Source organism: Dipodomys merriami, unplaced genomic scaffold, assembly GCF_024711535.1.
Source record: "Dipodomys merriami isolate MVZ:Mamm:240054 unplaced genomic scaffold, mDipMer1.0.p SCAF_10, whole genome shotgun sequence".
Taxonomy (NCBI): Eukaryota; Metazoa; Chordata; class Mammalia; order Rodentia; family Heteromyidae; genus Dipodomys; species Dipodomys merriami.
Window position 1 is genome coordinate 26,598,839 of NW_027202271.1, and position 19,004 is coordinate 26,617,842.

General features: G+C 40.2%; 1 protein-coding gene across 2 annotated transcripts in view; it reads right to left on the reverse strand.

The window, feature by feature from the left end:
* Wif1 (WNT inhibitory factor 1) overlaps positions 1-17,697 on the reverse strand; it is a 60,267-nt gene extending 42,570 nt beyond the window's left edge. The window contains exons 1-2 of one of the 2 annotated variants that reach the window (XM_070036683.1): positions 17,334-17,697; positions 16,460-16,599 (exon numbers count right to left, since the gene is read on the reverse strand). In XM_070036683.1, the coding sequence (XP_069892784.1) occupies positions 16,460-16,599; positions 17,334-17,481 (288 nt within the window). In that variant the 5' untranslated portion in view covers positions 17,482-17,697. The remainder of the gene's footprint in view (positions 1-16,459; positions 16,600-17,333) is intronic. The other variant, XM_070036677.1, reaches the window with a different exon arrangement.
* Between the last annotated feature and the right edge of the window lie 1,307 nt (positions 17,698-19,004).

Consider the following 19,004-nt stretch of genomic DNA (forward strand, 5'->3'; position numbering starts at 1 on the left):
CATCTGGCATGATCTGGCATTTTGATTCAGAAATTCCATTTCTGGAACTCAGTCCTAATGAAGTAATCCTAATATGGAAACATTTTTATGCATCAAGTTGCTCTTCATGGTGTTAGTTATAATTGTGAAAAGTCAGACATAATCTTAAGTAAGAGAATGTTTAAATATACCAGAGAATTTAGTGTATTAAAAATCAAGTATACAGAGCATTATTAATATAGAAAACCTTCTACTGTTGTTGAGAAAACAACAAAAGGAAAAAAATCTGTTACTATACAAAAAATACTAAGTGGAAAAACATCAACATATTAATATTTACTTAGGTGAGCTGACCATATATGACTTTTCTTCTCCCAATTTTTCTCATTTACTGTATTTTTCCAAAAGGTTTTAGAGAGTATACTAGTTTACAGTGGAAAAGGTAATGGAAATTTTAAAAACTCTGTCAGGATTCATAAAAAAAAGAATCATTTATGAACAGGAAATGAAGAATGACACACTAATGAAGTCCAGTTCGTGTTCCTGAGTGACTAATGGGTTTCGCAAGTTACAGTTACTACAAAGACAGCTAGTAGTAACACAGGAACCTTTATTTTTACCAGAAAGAGAAATCACATATTGATTTCTCAGTTCCCTACAAAGAGCCAAACCAAGACTAAACATGAATAACCAGAAAAGGCCTCTCATTTGGGAACAGTCTTAAAGGGAAAGTAACTATTAATAGTAGAGCTCTCCTGCCTTCTTGTGTCAGAGTTCAACTCAGAAAGTCAGCTTATTAGTTAAGCTGAATGGACTGGGACCAAAGTAATAGAAAACTTAGTAGAGTTTAGTAGGTTTTTACTATCATTATTCAGGCAAACAATGTTTTGAACCGTTAATGCTACTCAAAATCTGCTTTATTGTTCTTGAAAAGGAATCATCTTGACAGAACTGCTTTTTCTACTCTGATCTCAATTCAAACACAAAACAAAAACCAAGGCAGAAATGATGAGTAATAATCAGTCACTAAAAGAACACTCCTCATTTTACAGATGAGAAATAAAGTAACATACTTGTCTGAGGTCCCAGATAGCAGTTGTGGGAGCCAGGCGGGAAGCCAGACCTCCCTAGGCCAGCTCAGTGTGACACTGAGTTCAGAGAACGGGATGCCATTCACTTCTGGTGGAATCTGGGCATCTTGCCAGCACACTCCCAGCTTGGGATCTGGCAGACCATCTTTCTTTGGCCTCGTAACTCCCACCTAGCACTAACAGCTCATTAATACACAGAGAAGAAAAGACCCCACTTTTTCAGTGTCTACTGTGTGTCAACTACATTGTACACATTACACAACTGCATTTTCCTTCACTGTAAAAAGTAAATTAATGCTTTTCTGCAGCCGTAACAGTTTAAATTGATAAAGATTTAGCCTGTGCCATTGTGTTTGGTCAGTATTCCCCAGAGAACTTGAACAACAGGGTGGAGAAAGGAACAGAGACAGACAGACAGACACATCCACACCCACAAAGAGCTGATAAGCAATTGGCTTACGTGATTTTAGAGACTGACAAATCCCAAGATCTATAGTTGGCAAACTGGAGTCTCAAAGGAGCCCACAGTATAGTTCCAGTTAGAATGTCAATGGATTGGAGATTCGGGAAGTAATGGGTGTTTCAGTCTGAAGATAGCCAGGCAATAAGAAGTTCTTTTTACTCACAGGAAGGTCAATTTTTTTTGTTCTATTCAAACCATCAACTGGTTAGAGGATTCTCTGTTCAGTCTATTAGCCTAAACGTTAGTCTAATCCAGAAACATCTTCATAGACATACCCACAGCTGGATTTGACCAAATGTCTGGGTACCCCATAACTCAGTCAAATTGACAAACTTAACCACCAAACATGACATGCTTGCCAGTGTGCTCAGCCCATGAAGTAGAGGGAAGGGAAGCTGGGCCTCTGGGTATAAATTTATAGAGGCACTCATCTTTTAGCATGCTAACTCCCTCATTGTCCTGCCTTAGATCTTATTCTCTAACATATCCAAAAGGGTAGATTCCATCACCTCTCTTAAGTTGCATTGTTTAATACAGGCTGTGTACAACTTTCCACAATTAAATATCTTTCAAGAAAGCCATGAGGACACTAAGTTTCTAAAGGAATTGATGGAGGGAAAATATAAAAATATATGAAGGGTAATTTTTTCTATGCCTACTATGGAATGGAATGGAAATTCTCTTAAATTTTCAACTGAAAAGATTTTCTGACAATTTGAATGCTATTTATTGAATAAGCCCATGTTTATTTTTATTAAAAGTCAAAATTATTTCTATAGGACCACAAACACATAAATCTGTGCATTACAGAAGAACACGCACAACTGTTAGAGGCCAGTTTGCAATTATTTTTCTTTGGGCTAAAGGCCACTCATGCAAATGATCAATTCTCCTTTACATTTAGCTATTTAAAGTTACACTAAAGCATGACTACATTTGAAATTACATACAGTATGGATGCATGAACAAACTTAATGAGATGATATTAATAAAAGTATGTTTTAAACTAATATTCTCGATATAAATGCATGTGTGCACTGCTGTTAGTAGAATGATAGAATACTTTTTACTGCAGTTCAGGAGAGCTATGCCAGCCCCTCTCTCCTTCAGTTCACGATGATGAGATGTCAAAGGACATGTAATAACAACTCTCAAATCAAGCTTACACATACCCAAGAAATCAGATGTGTTTAATGCTTAAATTCTGGGAATGATCTGAGGAGATTTTTGTATTGGTTCTATTTGGCATCTGAACTAGATCTTGATTTAGATAATTTGATATGTCTACAAATTAAAATTTTCTTAGACAAACTGATTTGGAGCTAGGTGCAATGGGGCTCACGACGCTAGTCATGGAAAATTTGTAGTGATGGGATCAAGAGGATCTCTGTAAGAGGCCAACTTGGGCAAAAAGTTTACTAGATCCTCTTTGTAACCAGTAGCTGGCTTTAGTGGCTTGTACCTGCCATCCTAGCTAGGGGGGAGGCAGAGGGCGTAACAAGATTCCAAGGTAGCCTGAGCAAAAGTGTTTGTGAAAATTATCTTGATGAAAGAAGCTGGGCATGGAGGTGTGTACCTGCTATTCCAGGTATGGCAGAAAGTATAAAATAGGAGGATCATATTTTCCAGGCATGGCCCGAGGAAAAAATCAGAACTCTATCTCAAAATTACCAGTGCAACAAAAAAGAATTGGAAGCATGGTTCAACAGTAGAGACCTGACCTAGTATAAGGCCCTGAGTTCAAATTTCAGTTCCTCCAATAACAATGTTAATTAAATAACAATACTAGTAAGTTCCACCTGTGAGAATTTTATACTTTCAATAAGTATGTAGGGGTTAAGTTTGAAGAAATGCAAAGCCGATTATATAGTTGCTAGAGAAATTAAGGATGTTTGGCACAAAGATGATTTGAAGGGGATGATGATGCTCTAGTTTCCAATGAGAAAGAACAGAGAGAAGGCTAAGGCCAAGAATCTCAGATGCAATTAGGTGGAGCTTCAAACGGGCTTTGGGGTTTAGCTATGTCACTAGCTGTCTGTGGTATCCTCTGGCATGCACAGGATGGTGAGTTTGTTTATGCAGTTGCTTGGCAGAGCAGGGGAGGCAAATGTCAGCATTGCCCTAAAAGATTCAAAGGCCTAGCCCTAAAATTGGGGCCTGATGTCTATAGGGACATGTGCTTCAGTATCAGAGGGACTTAAGGTAATGAAGCAACAAAGTTCAGTGCTAATACAAGGAAAAGGGTAGACTCCACTTCTGTCCTAAACCTTTCTTTGTTGTCCTAAGGCCTGTGGCTCACAGCCCAACATGGCCCCATCAGTGCTAACATGACAGTTTACAGAGCATGCATAGATTGCACAGACCTGAGAAGCATCCCCCTGAGTAAGAGTACTGTGGCAGCAGATGGAGATCAAACTATCTCCATAAAAGATGGCTATGTGGAGCCCTTCTAAGAACTCAGAATTAGCTGACCTTTGCTATGGAAGGAAAAGGGAAATGGCACAGAGGCTTTACATGAGCAACAGATTTGTCAAGAAGCCTGAGGGTTTAAAGATAAGTAAGATACTGGCTAGATATATCTACAGACTGGTAGAGTCTAAGATTACTCAGCTTAAACTGGGAAGACAGATTTTGCTTCCTTATGAAGAACTATGTTTCATTAACACAATAAGAATACTTTGCCAGGTGTCGGTGGCTCATGCCTGTAATCCTAGCTACTTAGGAAGCTGAGATCTAAGGACTGCGGTTCAAAGCCAGTCCAGGCAGGAAAGTCCGTGAGACTCTTATACCCAATAAACCACTCAGAAAACTGGAAGTGGCACTGTGGCTCAACTGGTAGAGTGCTAGCCTTGAGCTGAAGAGCTGAGGGACAGCGTCTAGGCCCAGAGTTCAAGCCCCATGACCAACAAGTGAAGAAAAAAAAAAGACCTTCCCTTAATGAATCCCTTGCAACTGGACATGCTCAACCAGAGGCTGAGACCATAATTCACAGACAGTTGGAGGGAAGAGTGAATTCAGGTAACTGGATAAACTCTGAAATCTCCCAACTCTGCTATTCTGCATCCTCTAATAAATTAGCAAATGAAGGTGGGAAGATAACCCTAAACTTGATTACTATCTGAATTGGAGTAATTATTTAAAAGTGAGTAATATACAGTCAGTATGTAATGAAATCATTCATATTTTAGTGGCTTTGAGTTCTCAAGTATATCATGAGTTCGGATGCTATCAGTGGTATGAAGTTGAGGAAGTTTATCTTCCAGCCCACTAAGTATGTTAATGTACCATTGAAATGAGTACCATAAAGATTACAATCGCCGTCTGGGTCTGTTAGACACATGGCATTGCAAACCTCATAAAAGGTTGAGGTGGAAAATTTCCCAAAGAAGTAATTTTTACATTGCCACCTGCTGGCTACTGCTGTAACTTACAGCATAAAACACTCAAATCCTAATCAAGTTCTAACTGGAAACAGGAATATTAATGGAACTCTTAAGCGCAAGGAATCACATAGCCTCACTCAGTACTCAAGAGCCAAATACCAGATTATTCTACAGGTCTATAGGGGATCTATCTGGTGTTGTCTTAAGTGTGAGATAAACCACATAGACTTGACTTTGGCTTTGGATTCCCTCTGGCATATTCATGATTGATACTGAAATAGTTCCTGGAAACAAGGTGTCTTAGCAAGCCTTGCAGTATAAGTTTGTTCAACCTGATCTGCTCCTACAAACTTATTCGCTTGAGTGCTTTTACTTAGCTAAGCTGATTTTGTTCACCTTTAGTGATAGTGATATTTATCATATCAATCTCCAAATTTTTATGCCAAATGGAAAGTAAAATTCACTCAATATCTCAAGTACATACAAGTCATGAAATTAAATGGAACAAAATTTCTAAGTGTACCTATTGAAGTTTTATGGGGCACTAGGGTACACAATGAAGAACACCAAAAATGCTATGCAGATAATTTCCTCCCCCTCACCCAACAGAGTGAATGCCTCTTTTCAGTACTTCCACAGAACTTTCTCCATATTTCGATTATAAAACATTCAAAATTATACTGCTATTTATGTCATATCTGTTTCCATCTGGACTGTGATCTCTCTAAGGACAAGCTTTCTATCCAACTTACATTTCTCTTTTTAATGTTAGCATAAGTCTTGCCATTTGGTAGAAAATTAATAAACACTGAATTGAGGCCAGTAGATACAAGGGAGGAAGAGAGAACTAAAAAGATACAGTAAAGCCACAGCACAACCATGTCCATTGCATCACTATTCACAACAGCCAAGTATGGAAACAGGCCAGATGTCCCTCAATGGATGAATGGATCAAGAAAATGTGGTATAGATACACAATGAAATTTTACTCATCCAATAGAAAGAATGATATTGTGCCATTTGTTAAAAAATGGAAAGATCTGGAAAAAATGTTAAATGAAGTAAGTCAAGCTAAGAGAGAGAAAGGATGTATGTTTTTCCTTACATGTAGAAGCCAGATTTAGCTTATAAACTTATAAGTAAATACAACAGGCAGTATGCAAGCATATACAAAAGTATTAACTGAAATTCAGTAGATTCAAGGTAGAACTCAAATAGTATAATTTCTTAGAAAGGCAACGAGAGAGCTCAGCAAAATAAATACCAGGAAGCAGGTACTTGAAAGGGGTGAGGAGATAGATGAATGAAGAGGAAAAGAGGAGGAGAATACAGTCAAGAATTTAATGTATAGCCTACAAAATTAAGAAGAGTGAGGGAAGGGTTGGGTTAGAAGGGAAGGGTGAGAATGTTAACGGGTGACATTTATCAAGAGGTATTGTATTCATAAACTGCTTTGTTAAATGGCAACTCCTTTGTACAACTACTTAAAGATGATGATAATAATAATAAATGATTTTTTAAAGGATTCTTTCTTCAAGACCAGTAGTTCTACTCTTTATTTCATGTCTTAGCTTTGAAATCAAGTTTTGAAACTATCAGACTTTATCATCTGGTAGAAAATATATCCAGCAATTTCAAAGTGTTCTGCATTTGTTCCTGTAATTATTTCCCTCAGCTATGACATAATTATCCACCTAATCATAACAGAGTATTCTTCTATTACCTCAATTCCATAAATACCTATGTCTAATATATCTTGTCAGTTATATTGATAGGACTGTCATCTGCTCTTCCTCTGTCTCTCCACTGCCTACGCTTTTTGCTAGACTCTTCTATGTAGTGACAAACCATATGAATTTTGGCCCTGGGAATTTATCACAATTATTACAGCCACATTACTGACACCACAGTCTTCACCCCATCTGATGGCTTCCTGAAGGAAGTTAGATTAATTCAAATTTGTATTTCCATGATCTGGGACATAACAAGTACTGGTAAATGTTCTTGGATTGTTATTTTTTTATGGATTGTTATTTTTTGAAAGAAGATTACTCCACTCATGGAGCCATGCCCCCCCACCCTTTTAAGTTTAGTTTATTTTTTTCAGTTAAAGTCTTTTGCTTTTGCTAGGGGTCAGTATTAAGTTAATATCCTCCCAACCTTTGCCTCTAGAGTAGCTGAGATTACAGGCATGTCTCTGGTAATGATTCTCGATCTGTGCTTTACACCCACAGGATGAGCTACGTTCTGGCCAAAAAGCAACTATTCAAAGATTATATTGATGTGTTTTCTCTTGTTGTTAAGCATGTGCTCCCTGACCTGTCACTCTGATCCAAGCCCAGGGCATTCAACTTGCCTGTAAGATTTTACTTGGATGAATGGATTTCAAAAGATGCCTGACAATTTCCAATATGCTTTCCTCATCTCATTCATTCATAAAACACAACAAGAAGAAAATGTACAATCCACAAACATTTAACAAGACTAAAATACACAGCACAGAAAAACAACCATCCAGATGTCTTTGAGGAAAATAAGGAAAAAGAGTAAGAGTTCTGATGTTAGAGTTTTAAACAAAATAAAATGTAAAAGAAACCAAATACTCAAAGAAATAAGCATATTAAATAAACATTTAAACTAAATCTATATCCAGTGTTCAATTTCTCATCCTCTAAATTGAAGGGCCACTTGTTAATCTTAATTTCTGTATTTTCATTGGACTTTGTTGCTATTTTTTTTGAGCTGAAAAGAGACGCTGTGTGTCTTTTTTGGTGGTGGTGGTGGTACTAGGGATTGAATGCAGGGACAGGCACTCTACCACTTGAGCCATACCTCTAGCTGTTGTGGGGGGGGGGGCGGGTAGGGGTTACTTTTGAGGAAATACCTTGCTTTAGGCCTATTTAGGCTTCCTATTTGTGCTTCCCTGTGTCTCTGGGCATGTCAGGTGCATTCCACTGTGCTCATCTACTGTACTTCCCCTGTAGTTATGATAACAGGTACATGCTACCACACTCAGCCACTGGTTGAAATGAAGTCTGCCAACATTTTTTTAAATGTCTGGACTGGCCTTGATACATGATTTCCTGAGACCTTCCCTTCTTCAGAAGCTAAGATTACAAGCTTGAGGTATCATGCTCAGCTTCTTTTTTGAATTAGTATGGTTTCTTATTTATAAAAGTTGCCTTTTATGTTCTATTCAAAGGTCTCTATGCCATTAAGAAAACTAAATTGATTATTTCTAGCTTTGTGCCCGAATCACCAAAAGGAGGAAGAAGAAGAAGAGGAGAAGGCAGTGTCAGTGGCTTATGCCTCTACTCCTGCTACTCAGGAGGCTGAGATCTGAGACCTGAGGATTACAGTTTGAACACAGCCTGGGCAAAAAAGTCCTTGAAACCCTTATCTCCAATTAAAAACCAGAAGTAGAGCTGTGGCTCAAAGTGGTAGAACTGTAGCCCTGAACAAAAAAAAAGCTCAGGGACAGGGCCCAGGTCCCCTGGGTTTAAGCCCCATGACAAAAAAAAAAAAAAAAAAGGGAGAAGAAGCAGGAAGAGAAGAGATAGAAAAGAAGATATATCACAGATTCTTCCAGGAGCTTAGTAAGAAAGACGAGATTAATAACAGCTATGGAGAAGCTGCTGTCTACCCAACCCAGATCCAAAGATGTACTCAATGCAACCCTGGTTAAACATAAAGATATTGAGTCCATTCTTTTCATTGTACACAAGGGAGAAACTGTGAGCTGTTCTGACCTTCTACCCTTCTGTCCCAGACTCTTCTCCATTATTTAACCTCAATACCCTTCTATGGAGCTGTATTTCTTTCCAGATGAGATTTAAAGTTCTCGTGAATATTTAAAGAATACCCACTGTTTAAGACCTCCAGATATTTGAATGTCTTGAATTCTCCATGTGGAAAACACTTTCCTCTCTGGCTGATGTAATTCATCCTTTGGGAATCAATTCAGACTACTTGCTCTGGGAGCTTGGTGAACTGCTGCTGGCAGAAAGAGTGGCTTCCTTTGTGTTCTCAGTCAACCCTGTACTTTCTAACCTCATTTGAGCTATTAGCATCCTTAGAGTAGGTAGAAAGTTTGCCTTTGTACCTCTGTGCCTCACTGTAGATTGAATGCTTGAGTCAGAGAGAAACAGTGTGTGGAAGAAAAAGCCCTCATCCGCCAGAGTCCATGGAAATATAACCAAGAGACTCCTAAGCAATGTTAGCATGTTGGCTAAATCATTAGAGCAAAAGAAGTCCTGATCTGATGAGACCTTTACCAGTGCTCCGGCAACAGAATGAAGGCCATTTTTACTCAACTCTTTTCATCCCCAAAGCTTTTCCTTGAAAACACTCATTATCAGGGATAGGTAAGTTAAATGACTTTAATACAAAGTTAAATACCTTATTGAATGTCATATCTTTCTCCTTCACCACAACAATTTAACATACTTGTGTTTGTATTTCAAGTCAAGAATCAACAGAGAGGACAGTGGTGAAGGGTTTGTTTATGTGCTTTTACACCACCATGGAAGGAAGATATGGCAGAGTTTACATTTATGCCATGTAAATCGCCATAGAACCAGATGTGCTTACAAGGTACCTTGTAACTCATCTCCCCAAAGCAATAAAGCTTTTTTTTTTTTTTCTGGCAAAAGTTTGAGAAACTAACTGCTGTTTTCTATCAACAGATACAACAGATGGCTGGCACATGCCTGCTTGGCTCAATGAAATGGGCTCTCTGCAGAATTATTCTTTGATCCCCAGTGGCCTGTCCCCAACACCACAATGCAAAAATACCACAGTAGAACACAATCTAAACATTAAAGGTTTAAAGCTGTTCCTTTTGATATGAGTACCTCCTTTAAAAAAATATCATGCCAACAGTATGTAAACATATTCACATTCCTACTTTGAAACCATGGAGCAGGGGTCAGAAAACAAGGCATTTCCTTCATTGGGTGACATAAAACCATGCTCTAGTATGACGGCAAACCCCAGGAGTGCAAAGATATGAAAACCACTTGAGCTATAACTACCCAAACAATCGTTAACTCCATTAGGAAAAAATTTGGACAGTACAATTAAGGGATTTAAATAATAATAAGTATTACCATAACTTCCAGACTGGAAAGAGGTGTTTAAGGGCATTTGGCAGTTCCTTTGAAGACAGAGAGGATATACTCAAATTAGAATTCACCCGCTATTGTTTTTCTTTGATTTTTGTCAAAGGAGAGAGGAAGGTGGGGGGTGGGGGGCGGAGACTTTAATACAGGTCTTCGGAACTCAACTGGTCCAATGGGAAACTTGAGATTGCAAACCTCAGCCAAAATGTAATAGGACCAGGGTTACATCACATCAAACACTACATTGAGAAAATAAGCAGACTGCTGCTCTAGGGGCATTACTGTGATGGAATTGGATTATTCAGTTGATATTACAGAAACATGTCAGTAGAACCATTCAGTTCTTTTTAACAAATAAAAAATACCAAACATGAGAGTCAGCTGTCAGAGGAAAGGCCTGTTTCGTATTTCCTTTCTCTCCAAAGGCAGTTTCCTCACGTTTAAGCTGAATTCAGATGGTACTGACTGGAATCATTCACAAAGACACCATTCTCCAGGCAAAGTTCTCAAACTTTCTTCATATGTGACACTTTGCTATTATTACTATTATTTCAGGTAGTTTTTGATAGTCAAGACTTTTTTTAATCTATAGGGGGCTAGTCAGGATCACAAATTCATTTATAACTAACCTTGCATGTTGGAAGATGTTTCACACATCATACACTGTATCCTCAGCCTACTTCATATTTTTAGGGTTATATACAAAAGAAAAAGGAGCAAATTTCTGTACTTCATGATAGTCCATCCTACAGCATATACCTCCCAAGGACAGCAGACACAGCTCTTCTTTTCCTTTCCTGTATCCACAGAAACATTTTGAAATTTAGCATTTAGGCATCTTGAAATTGAAAAGAATAAAGCTGCACCACTGACTTCTAGTGGTTGCAAGAATTCTACACTTTATATATCAGAAAAGGCTTTTGCTAAGATCTGGAGTTGGTTCAGATGGCTAGACATTGCTTAGGAATTAGAGTGGTAGATTTGAAGTGAATATTGGTTGGTTATCTTTGCCAGAGAATTTTTATGCCATACTAATCAATTTACCCCAACCTTTGCCATCTAGCTCAGAAATCCCAGGCTTCTGGTCTCAAGGAGAATGGAAAGGAAGATGGAAAATTAGTATAGCTGGCTCAGCATAAATCCATCTCCACCGCTTAAAAAAAAAAGGCAACATTTAAAGACATGCCTCATAACTAAGTAACAGATTCACAGTATCAGCATGTTTCTGCAGGTGACAAAACACATTATAGTCATAAGATCAAATCTACATGGTCTTTATGAATAAAGATCTATGTATAAGACCTATATAAATAGAATACTTTGGCCTTACACCAAACTAGCTCATCTGGAAATCAGCAGTAGTGTCCTAAAGTTAGAATTCAGATTTGTCTAACAAAACTTCTCATTAAATTTTTACTTGAAAGCTATTGGTTTTAGGAAGTGTTATTTTCCAAATAAAATGTTTAATTAGTGCCTAATTTAGGAAACAAAAATGGTTGCTCATGGTTCCTGCTTCTGCCAAATTTAGGGGAAAAGAATAAGGCATGTCACATTGAAAAACATCAATGATTTAAAAGTTGTATACAATAATAAAGGGTATTTGCCTTTCATGACTAAAAGAGTCTTTTAGCCTAAGCCTCTATTGAAGAAACTCTCATCTAAAAGCCTTGAAAATAACCATGGCAGAATTAGAGTAATTTACATGAAGATATACAACAGTGGCAAAATTGTCCATGATTTTTTTTAAAGAAAATTTCAGGAAGAGAACAAAGTAGAATAGTTTCAGATATGAAAGCCTTCTAAAGTAAGGTTTTGAGAACCTTCAAATGAACCAGTAAGTTAGACATTTACAGCTTAGACCTTTAATTCTAGTTACTCAGGAGGCTAAAATCAGAGAATTACAGCTTGAAGCCAGCCTTGGCAGAAATATTTGTGAAATTCTCATCTCCAATTAACCAAAAGCCAAAAGTGGCTGGGCACTGGTGGCTCACTCCTGTAATCCTAGCAACTCGGGGGGCTGAGATCTGAGGATTGCAATTCAAAGCCAGCCCAGACAGGAAAGTCTGTGAGATTCTCATTTCCAATAAACCACTAGAAAACTAGAAGAGACACTGTGGCTCAAGTGGTAGAGCACTAGCCTTGAGCTGAAGGACAGCACCCAGGCCGAAAGTTCAAACCCCACAACCGACAAAAAAAAAAAAAAAAAAAAAAAAAAAAAAAGTCAGAAGTGGAACTGTAGCTTAAGAGGTAGACCACCAGTATTGATCAAAAAATGCTAAGGGACAGTGCCCAGGCCCTAGTACACACACACACACACACACACACACACACACACACACACACACACACACACACACACACACACACACACGTGCACACACACACACACACACACACACAGAGTGAAAAACCAGATAAACTTTAGTGAAATCTATCTTTGGTCTTCATAGAGATGATCACCCAAGAAAACCAATTTTTCCTGCCATTATGTTGAATGATATGTAGTGTAAAAATGATACCAGATGCCAGGCACCGGTGGCACATGCCTGTAATCCTAGCTATGCAGGAAACTGAGATCTGAGGATCGCAGTTCAAAGCCAGCCTGGGCAAGAAAGTCAGTGAGACTCTTATCTCCAATAAACCACTCAGAAAACTGGAAGTGGCGCTGTGGCTCAAGTGGTAGAGTGCTAGCCTTGAGCTGAAGAGCTGAGGGACAATGCCCAGTTCAAGCCCTACAGCTGAAAAAAAAAAAGATACCAGATAACAAATATTGATAATATTTTAAATAATACAGAACATCATACAGTTTGACTCATGTAACTTGTTATACACATTTAATGTGTATGGCAGTGCTTTTTAAAGTGACAAATCACAAATCAATATGCACTCATTGACAGAATGCAATATATGTAGGTGGAACCAGTGTTTACACTTTGGAGGATCACATTTTGATCAGATAATTTTTCTTAGGCCTGCCAGATGATTTTCTAATGGGCTCAATCAGAATATACCATATGATAGACTATTTGATTTGTCATGAACATTTTCCCTTGGCCTCAAATGGATCTCTTAGAATAGTCTTGACACTGTTTACTATTGCTGGAGCTGCAAATTGTGTTCTTGTGTTCACTTTTATAAACAGCACAAGGAAGAATTTTCAAGGTTATTTCCTTAGGCTATGTCTGGGAATAAAAATCCCCACTCAAATGATTTATTGCAAGCCTTTTGCACATCCAGATCAAATTGGTACAGGAATCTCTGTGAATTAATAATTTTCCACATATTCAAACCATTTCCAAAAGATTTATCCAACTTGAGGCAAGGGACTGAATCTTATTGTATATTCTATTTGCACTTGTCTGACGTAGACTAGAAGGTATATTTTAAATGCCCTCCAGCACACTTTGGGCTACTGGACTAATACTTTATTGGAAGTAAGTAACACCTTACTGCTTCTACTATATCTTTAACCCTAAAGTTATTTTAACTTTGTTCATATGTTGCTAAACTAAAATATAAAGTTTAAAAGGCCTTTAATCTGATATATGTTTTGTTGATGCATTGTTGAAGCACTTCGGTGTTTAATATCATTCAGATGAAATAAGTAGGTAATGGAATCAACTTTTCATTTTCCATGTCAATGTTTTGATGTGGTTTGGCTTTAGGCACAGGTGCCTTTCAAAATACTTAATTGGTATTGAAGTCATTATTTTTCCCATCTTCAAAATTTCCTGGCATTTCAAACCTTATGGTGCTGGAATCACATAATTTTAGTGAGTAAAGTGAGTCATATTTAAATAAGATTTAAAAACATGCTGCTGTTTGTCATTGTGTAGATTCACCTACCCACATTATGCTCTCCCCCACCCCACTTCTACTTTCTCCTGGAAGAAAAATTAGACATCAAATTTCATATTGTTACCTGGGATTACCTCTCCTTGGAGACTGAACATAAAAAAACAAGGACTTAATGGAAGTGCTAACCTTGTCCTGTCTAATGAGATAATTCATGTGCCATGATCAACACCTAAGCAGGAGGGGAAAACACTTCATTTTCATCCAAGTCCCACTATTTTCTCTAATCCCCTACAAGGCACATTTCTGAGATTGTCTGATATGCCACACCGGTTTTTACTCAACAATGTACTGATATTTGCAAACATGCTTATGTTAGAAAGCAATAATGGAAGCCTTTGCTCCAAAGTCCATTCTTTAGAAGACAAAGTCATATGCAAAACACAAAGAATAGAAAAATAAAGAAAAGAGTTACTGGTAGTTTCAGTCTCTTATAGCTACCAAATTCTTTTAGCTAGTAAGGTCCAATCCAAGCTTCCTTCTGATGCTTTAGATGGGTTCATAAGTATTTGGTCAAAACACTTTATTAAAATTATAGGATTATTGTTCACTCATCTAATAAATGGTCCACCACAAGTAAAGACTCAGATGAAAAGAAAAAGAGATCATGAAATAGCCACCCATTGACTTATTACCAGTTTCACAATATTCCAGACTTAATTGTTTATAAAGTACCTATGGAAAGGGCCTCACACAGAAGCCTCGGTGGCTCATCTGCATAATGGTGTATTTGAATTTATGTCCTTTCTGTCAAGAATTTCAGTGGATCCAAAACACCATGCTTTATTCAAAACATCATTTTTTTAAACCACAGAGCAATGGAAGCATGGAAGGGTCTGGATTTGATCTATTTCAGAAGGAGAATTTTAAAAACAGAGAGAAGGAGAACAAATAAAGTGGGGGGGAAAAGAAAGAGCTAAAATGGTCATGCCTGTGCCATAACAGGCAATTAGTAGGAAACAAAGGGGTTTCTCAATTTCAAATAGTTACTTTTTATAAAGTGTTTTCTTGATCACATTCTTATTGAAAATAGCCATCTCAGAAGTTAGAAAATAAAGGAAAAAAAACCCTGAAAATGTGACATTAATTATAATTATAATGATTTTCACAGTGGACACATTTTAACAACTAATGAGCAAAAGATTTTATTACTTACCATTTGTCCTCTTGGGTCTATTCTTCAATTGCACCATAGAAGCTAAACTCACATAAATATTTTGCTCTCCCTTTCTTTCCAAAATAAGAGGCCATTTATATTATTCTGAAAATGTATACGATGTATAGGAGGAGTTGGGAGAGATCATGGAGAATGATGGATAGAAGAAGTGATACTGACCAAGATGCATTGTACTAATAAACTATATGTTGAATTGAAACCCCTTCGTACAACTTCTTGAAGGTATTTTTAGTTCTTTTTTAACTTAAATTTTATTTTCTTTTAAAGATGCTGTACAGAGAGATTACAGTTACATCAGTAAGGTAATAAGTACATTTCTTGTCTGAGGTTGTTACCCTTGAAAGTATTTTTTTTAAGGTAACACATAAAAGATGCTTATGTGGTAAGGAATAGAAGGAATGCTTTATAAAAATAGATGGTGGTATGGGAAGGGATGGGAAGGGGAAACAACGAGGAGGCAACAATGCTTGATAAGAAATGTACTCGTTATCTTGCCCATGTAATTGTAACTCCTCTGTACGGTATTCTCACAATAAAAAAAAAAATAGATGGTGGTTGTCAATGTTCCATAGGAAGCATTTTAAATGGTAACTTAAAACATCATTAGGCTGCATTATTTTTATGTAGCATTTGAATGTGACATATAGCATTTAATATGATAGTCTATGGCCTATCAGAAATAGATAGCATCCACATTTCATTGAGTAACATTCAACATATGATGATAGGATGTCAAATATACTTATAGACTTTGAAAGTTTGCTGTAAAGCATGAATGACATCAATTGATTAGTAGATACTATGGGAAAAGAGTCTTTTAACTGCTATGTTAAATTTGAATATAAAAAGACAGTATTATTGGTAATTGAGATCCTTATATCTTCAGCAACCTCAAGACACTTAGTCTTATCAAAATAGTAAGCAATCGGCCATTGCTCACTTTTTTCTGTTGAGAATCATTTATGTGACAACTTTTAATCTTGTAACAGTCCTGGGGCTTGAACTTGGGGCCTATGTGCTATCCCTTAGCTTCTTCACCCAAGGCCTAGTCCTCTACACTTGAGCCACTTCCACCACTAGCTTTTTGGTGGTAAACTGGAAATAAGAGTCTTACCCACTTTCCTGCCTACTTTCAAACCATGATCTTCAGATATCAGCCTCCTGAGTATCTAGGATTACAGGCATGAGCCACTGCTGCTTGGCTTATGTGACAACCTTAAATACTTCAAAATTGATTCTTTATTGTTTTGGTAACCAAAGGAGAAATTACTCTTGAAAACAGTAAATTTATCATACTACACACTATGCACTATTATTTCTATTTGTCATTAAGAAGTTAAAAAAAAAGCTGAAGGGATACATTCCCCCACTCGCTGATGATCACAACTTACCTGCCCTGTAGCTTGCCAGGTAAAATTCATGGAATGGATATTGACAGGAATTGCGGGCATTCTCTGCTGTGCTTTTCTGAAGTCATGTGTAAAGGGTGCCATTTTCCCCTCGGAAACAATCAGGATATCTTCTTCAAATCCTGTTTTTAAATAATAGACAAAACCATCAAACCAGCTGGACTTGAAAGATTTCAAATTAGAAGGAAAAAGAAGAGGAGGAGGAGGAGGAGGAGGGCGGAGGAAGAGAGCAAGAGGAGGAAGGAGAGAAGGAGGAGGAAGAGGAGGAGGAAAAGAGGAAGAAGAGGAGGAAGATGGAGGAGGAGGAGGACGAGGAGGAGGAGGAAGAGTAGGAAGAGGAGAGGCAGAGGAGGAAGAAGAGGTGGAAGAGGATGAGGAGGAAGAGGAGGAGGAGGAGGAGGAGGAGGAGGAGGAGGAGGAGGAGGAGGAGGAGGAAGAGGAGGAGGAGGAAGAGGAAGAGAGAAGGAGGAGAAGGCCAAAGAATAGTAGGGGGTCCCGTCTGAGCACCTGCCAGAGTTCCTTTCCTCCCCCTACAGTTAAGGATGATGTTAACAGACACTTGTGTTCAGGAAAAAACAAGTCTGGAGTTAACGATGCAAATCAACACTGAACTCCCCTAAAGACCTTGGGCAGTAACAACCGGCCACAGCATGGTTTGGGGCTGTTATTATTATTTTTTTTAATGGAGAGAACTTGATAAGCTTTCAGATCTTAATTAAGGAATTCAAAGGAGGGTTCGCAGCGACCCTCGGAAGTTTAAGTTTGGAGGCGCACCGAGGACACGCGCGCCCCGCTTCCAGGAGGAGAGCGGGGACGCAGAGCGGCGCGGGCGCGGGCGCGGGGCGCGGGGCCTCACCTATGAGCGCTCTGGCCTGGTGCGCGTCGATCCACAGGTACAGGCTCTCCTGCGGAGGCTGCCCGGCCTCCGCGGGCAGCGGGAGGAGGCTGGGGAGGATGCTCCCGAGCAGGACCGCCGCCGCGGGGAAGGCGCTTCTCAGGGCCATCGCTGACCGCGACCTCCTCGCCGGTGGTGGAACCTGGAGTCCCGTGGTCTGCGGGAGACTCGGGCTCACGGGGCTGGGAGCGGATCCCACTCGGACGGCCGGACGTGTAAGCCCTCGGGGTGGGTGCTTGCGAGCGAGCCTGGGAGTGCGCGGGAGGGAGGGAAGCAGAGAGGGAGGGCGGAGGGAGGGGACGGGCTGCGGGCGCGAGGCTGGCGGGGTTGGCGAGGCTGGGAGGAGGGGGGGGCGGTGCCAGGCGCGTCCCCGGCGCGCCCGCGGTCAGGGTCGGACACCGCGTCGAGAGGAGCGAGCGGGAAGGGCCGGCCGGAGCCAGCGGGGTGCGGGCGGGGCGGGGCCGGTGGCCGCTCGGGGCGGGGCCCGGGGCCCCGATCGCCCCGCCCCGCCCCGCGCCAGGTGGGGCTGTGTGACCGGAGGACGCAGAGGACACACACGCGCACACACACACACACACACACACACACGCACGCTCGTGGGATTCCCCCCCCCTCGGGACGTCGCTCGCTTCCCCTCTCCCCCCCACTCCCCGGCCAGGCGAGGCATGGGTGGGCGGGAACCGGTGAACAGAGAAGGCTGGGCTTGACCGGGCAATCAAGGTGGTCGTGATGTCCACACTCCCAAGTCTCCGTACCCCAGTGCCAGCGAAAGACGGGCCCTGCCTCTCCTCCCGTGCTGCCAGCATCAGCTCCCGTTCTGCACGGTTCAGCTTCGCGGTCCAGCCACGCGCCGGACACTCGGCGCGCTCCGCTCCGGAGACGCGGGGGCCCGTGTGGGGCCAACGTAGGACTCGTTTATTCGGAACTTGACACTCAACCAACTCTGTCTTCGTAGGAGCCCAGCAATGCCGAGAAGAGTTTTCCTTGGGACGAGGTGGCATCTGTGCCTCACCCCCCTGAGGACAGGGCTCCCCTAAAAGTCGTGAATCCCTTCACATTTGGTGGTCTTTTAAGAAAATCTGGAGAGGCTGGCTGGGAAGGTGGCTTAGTGGTAGAGTGCTTGCCTAACATGTGTGAAACCCTGGGTTCGATTCCTCAGTACCACATAAACAGAAAAAGCCAGAAGTAGTGCTGTGGCTCAAGTGATAGAGTGCTAGCCTTGAGCAAAAGAAAAGAAAATTGGAGATGGTGTGTGTGTGTGTGTGTGTGTGTGTGTGTGTGTGTGTGTGTGTGTGTGCGTGTGTGTGTGTGTGTGTGTGTGTGTCTGGCTACTTCAGGCACCAGAGTGGAAGATCAGGGCAGCTCTGCAGGAGTGTGGTTGGCTCACCGTGGCCTAGATTACCCAGCACCTCTTCTCTTTCTCACCCGACCCTCACACAAAGGATTCAGGCCTCTTGCCTAATTCCTGCTACAAAGAAAATGCAGGCAAAAGGTTTTCAAAGACCTCAGGAAGTTTTTGGACTCCAGAAACTTTGTTTACTTCTTTTTGTTCTTTAAGCACCCAGATGCCACAGACAAATGTCCCAGGGACATTTGGAGTTGGGCATGGTATTTTACACAGTCCTTTGTAGA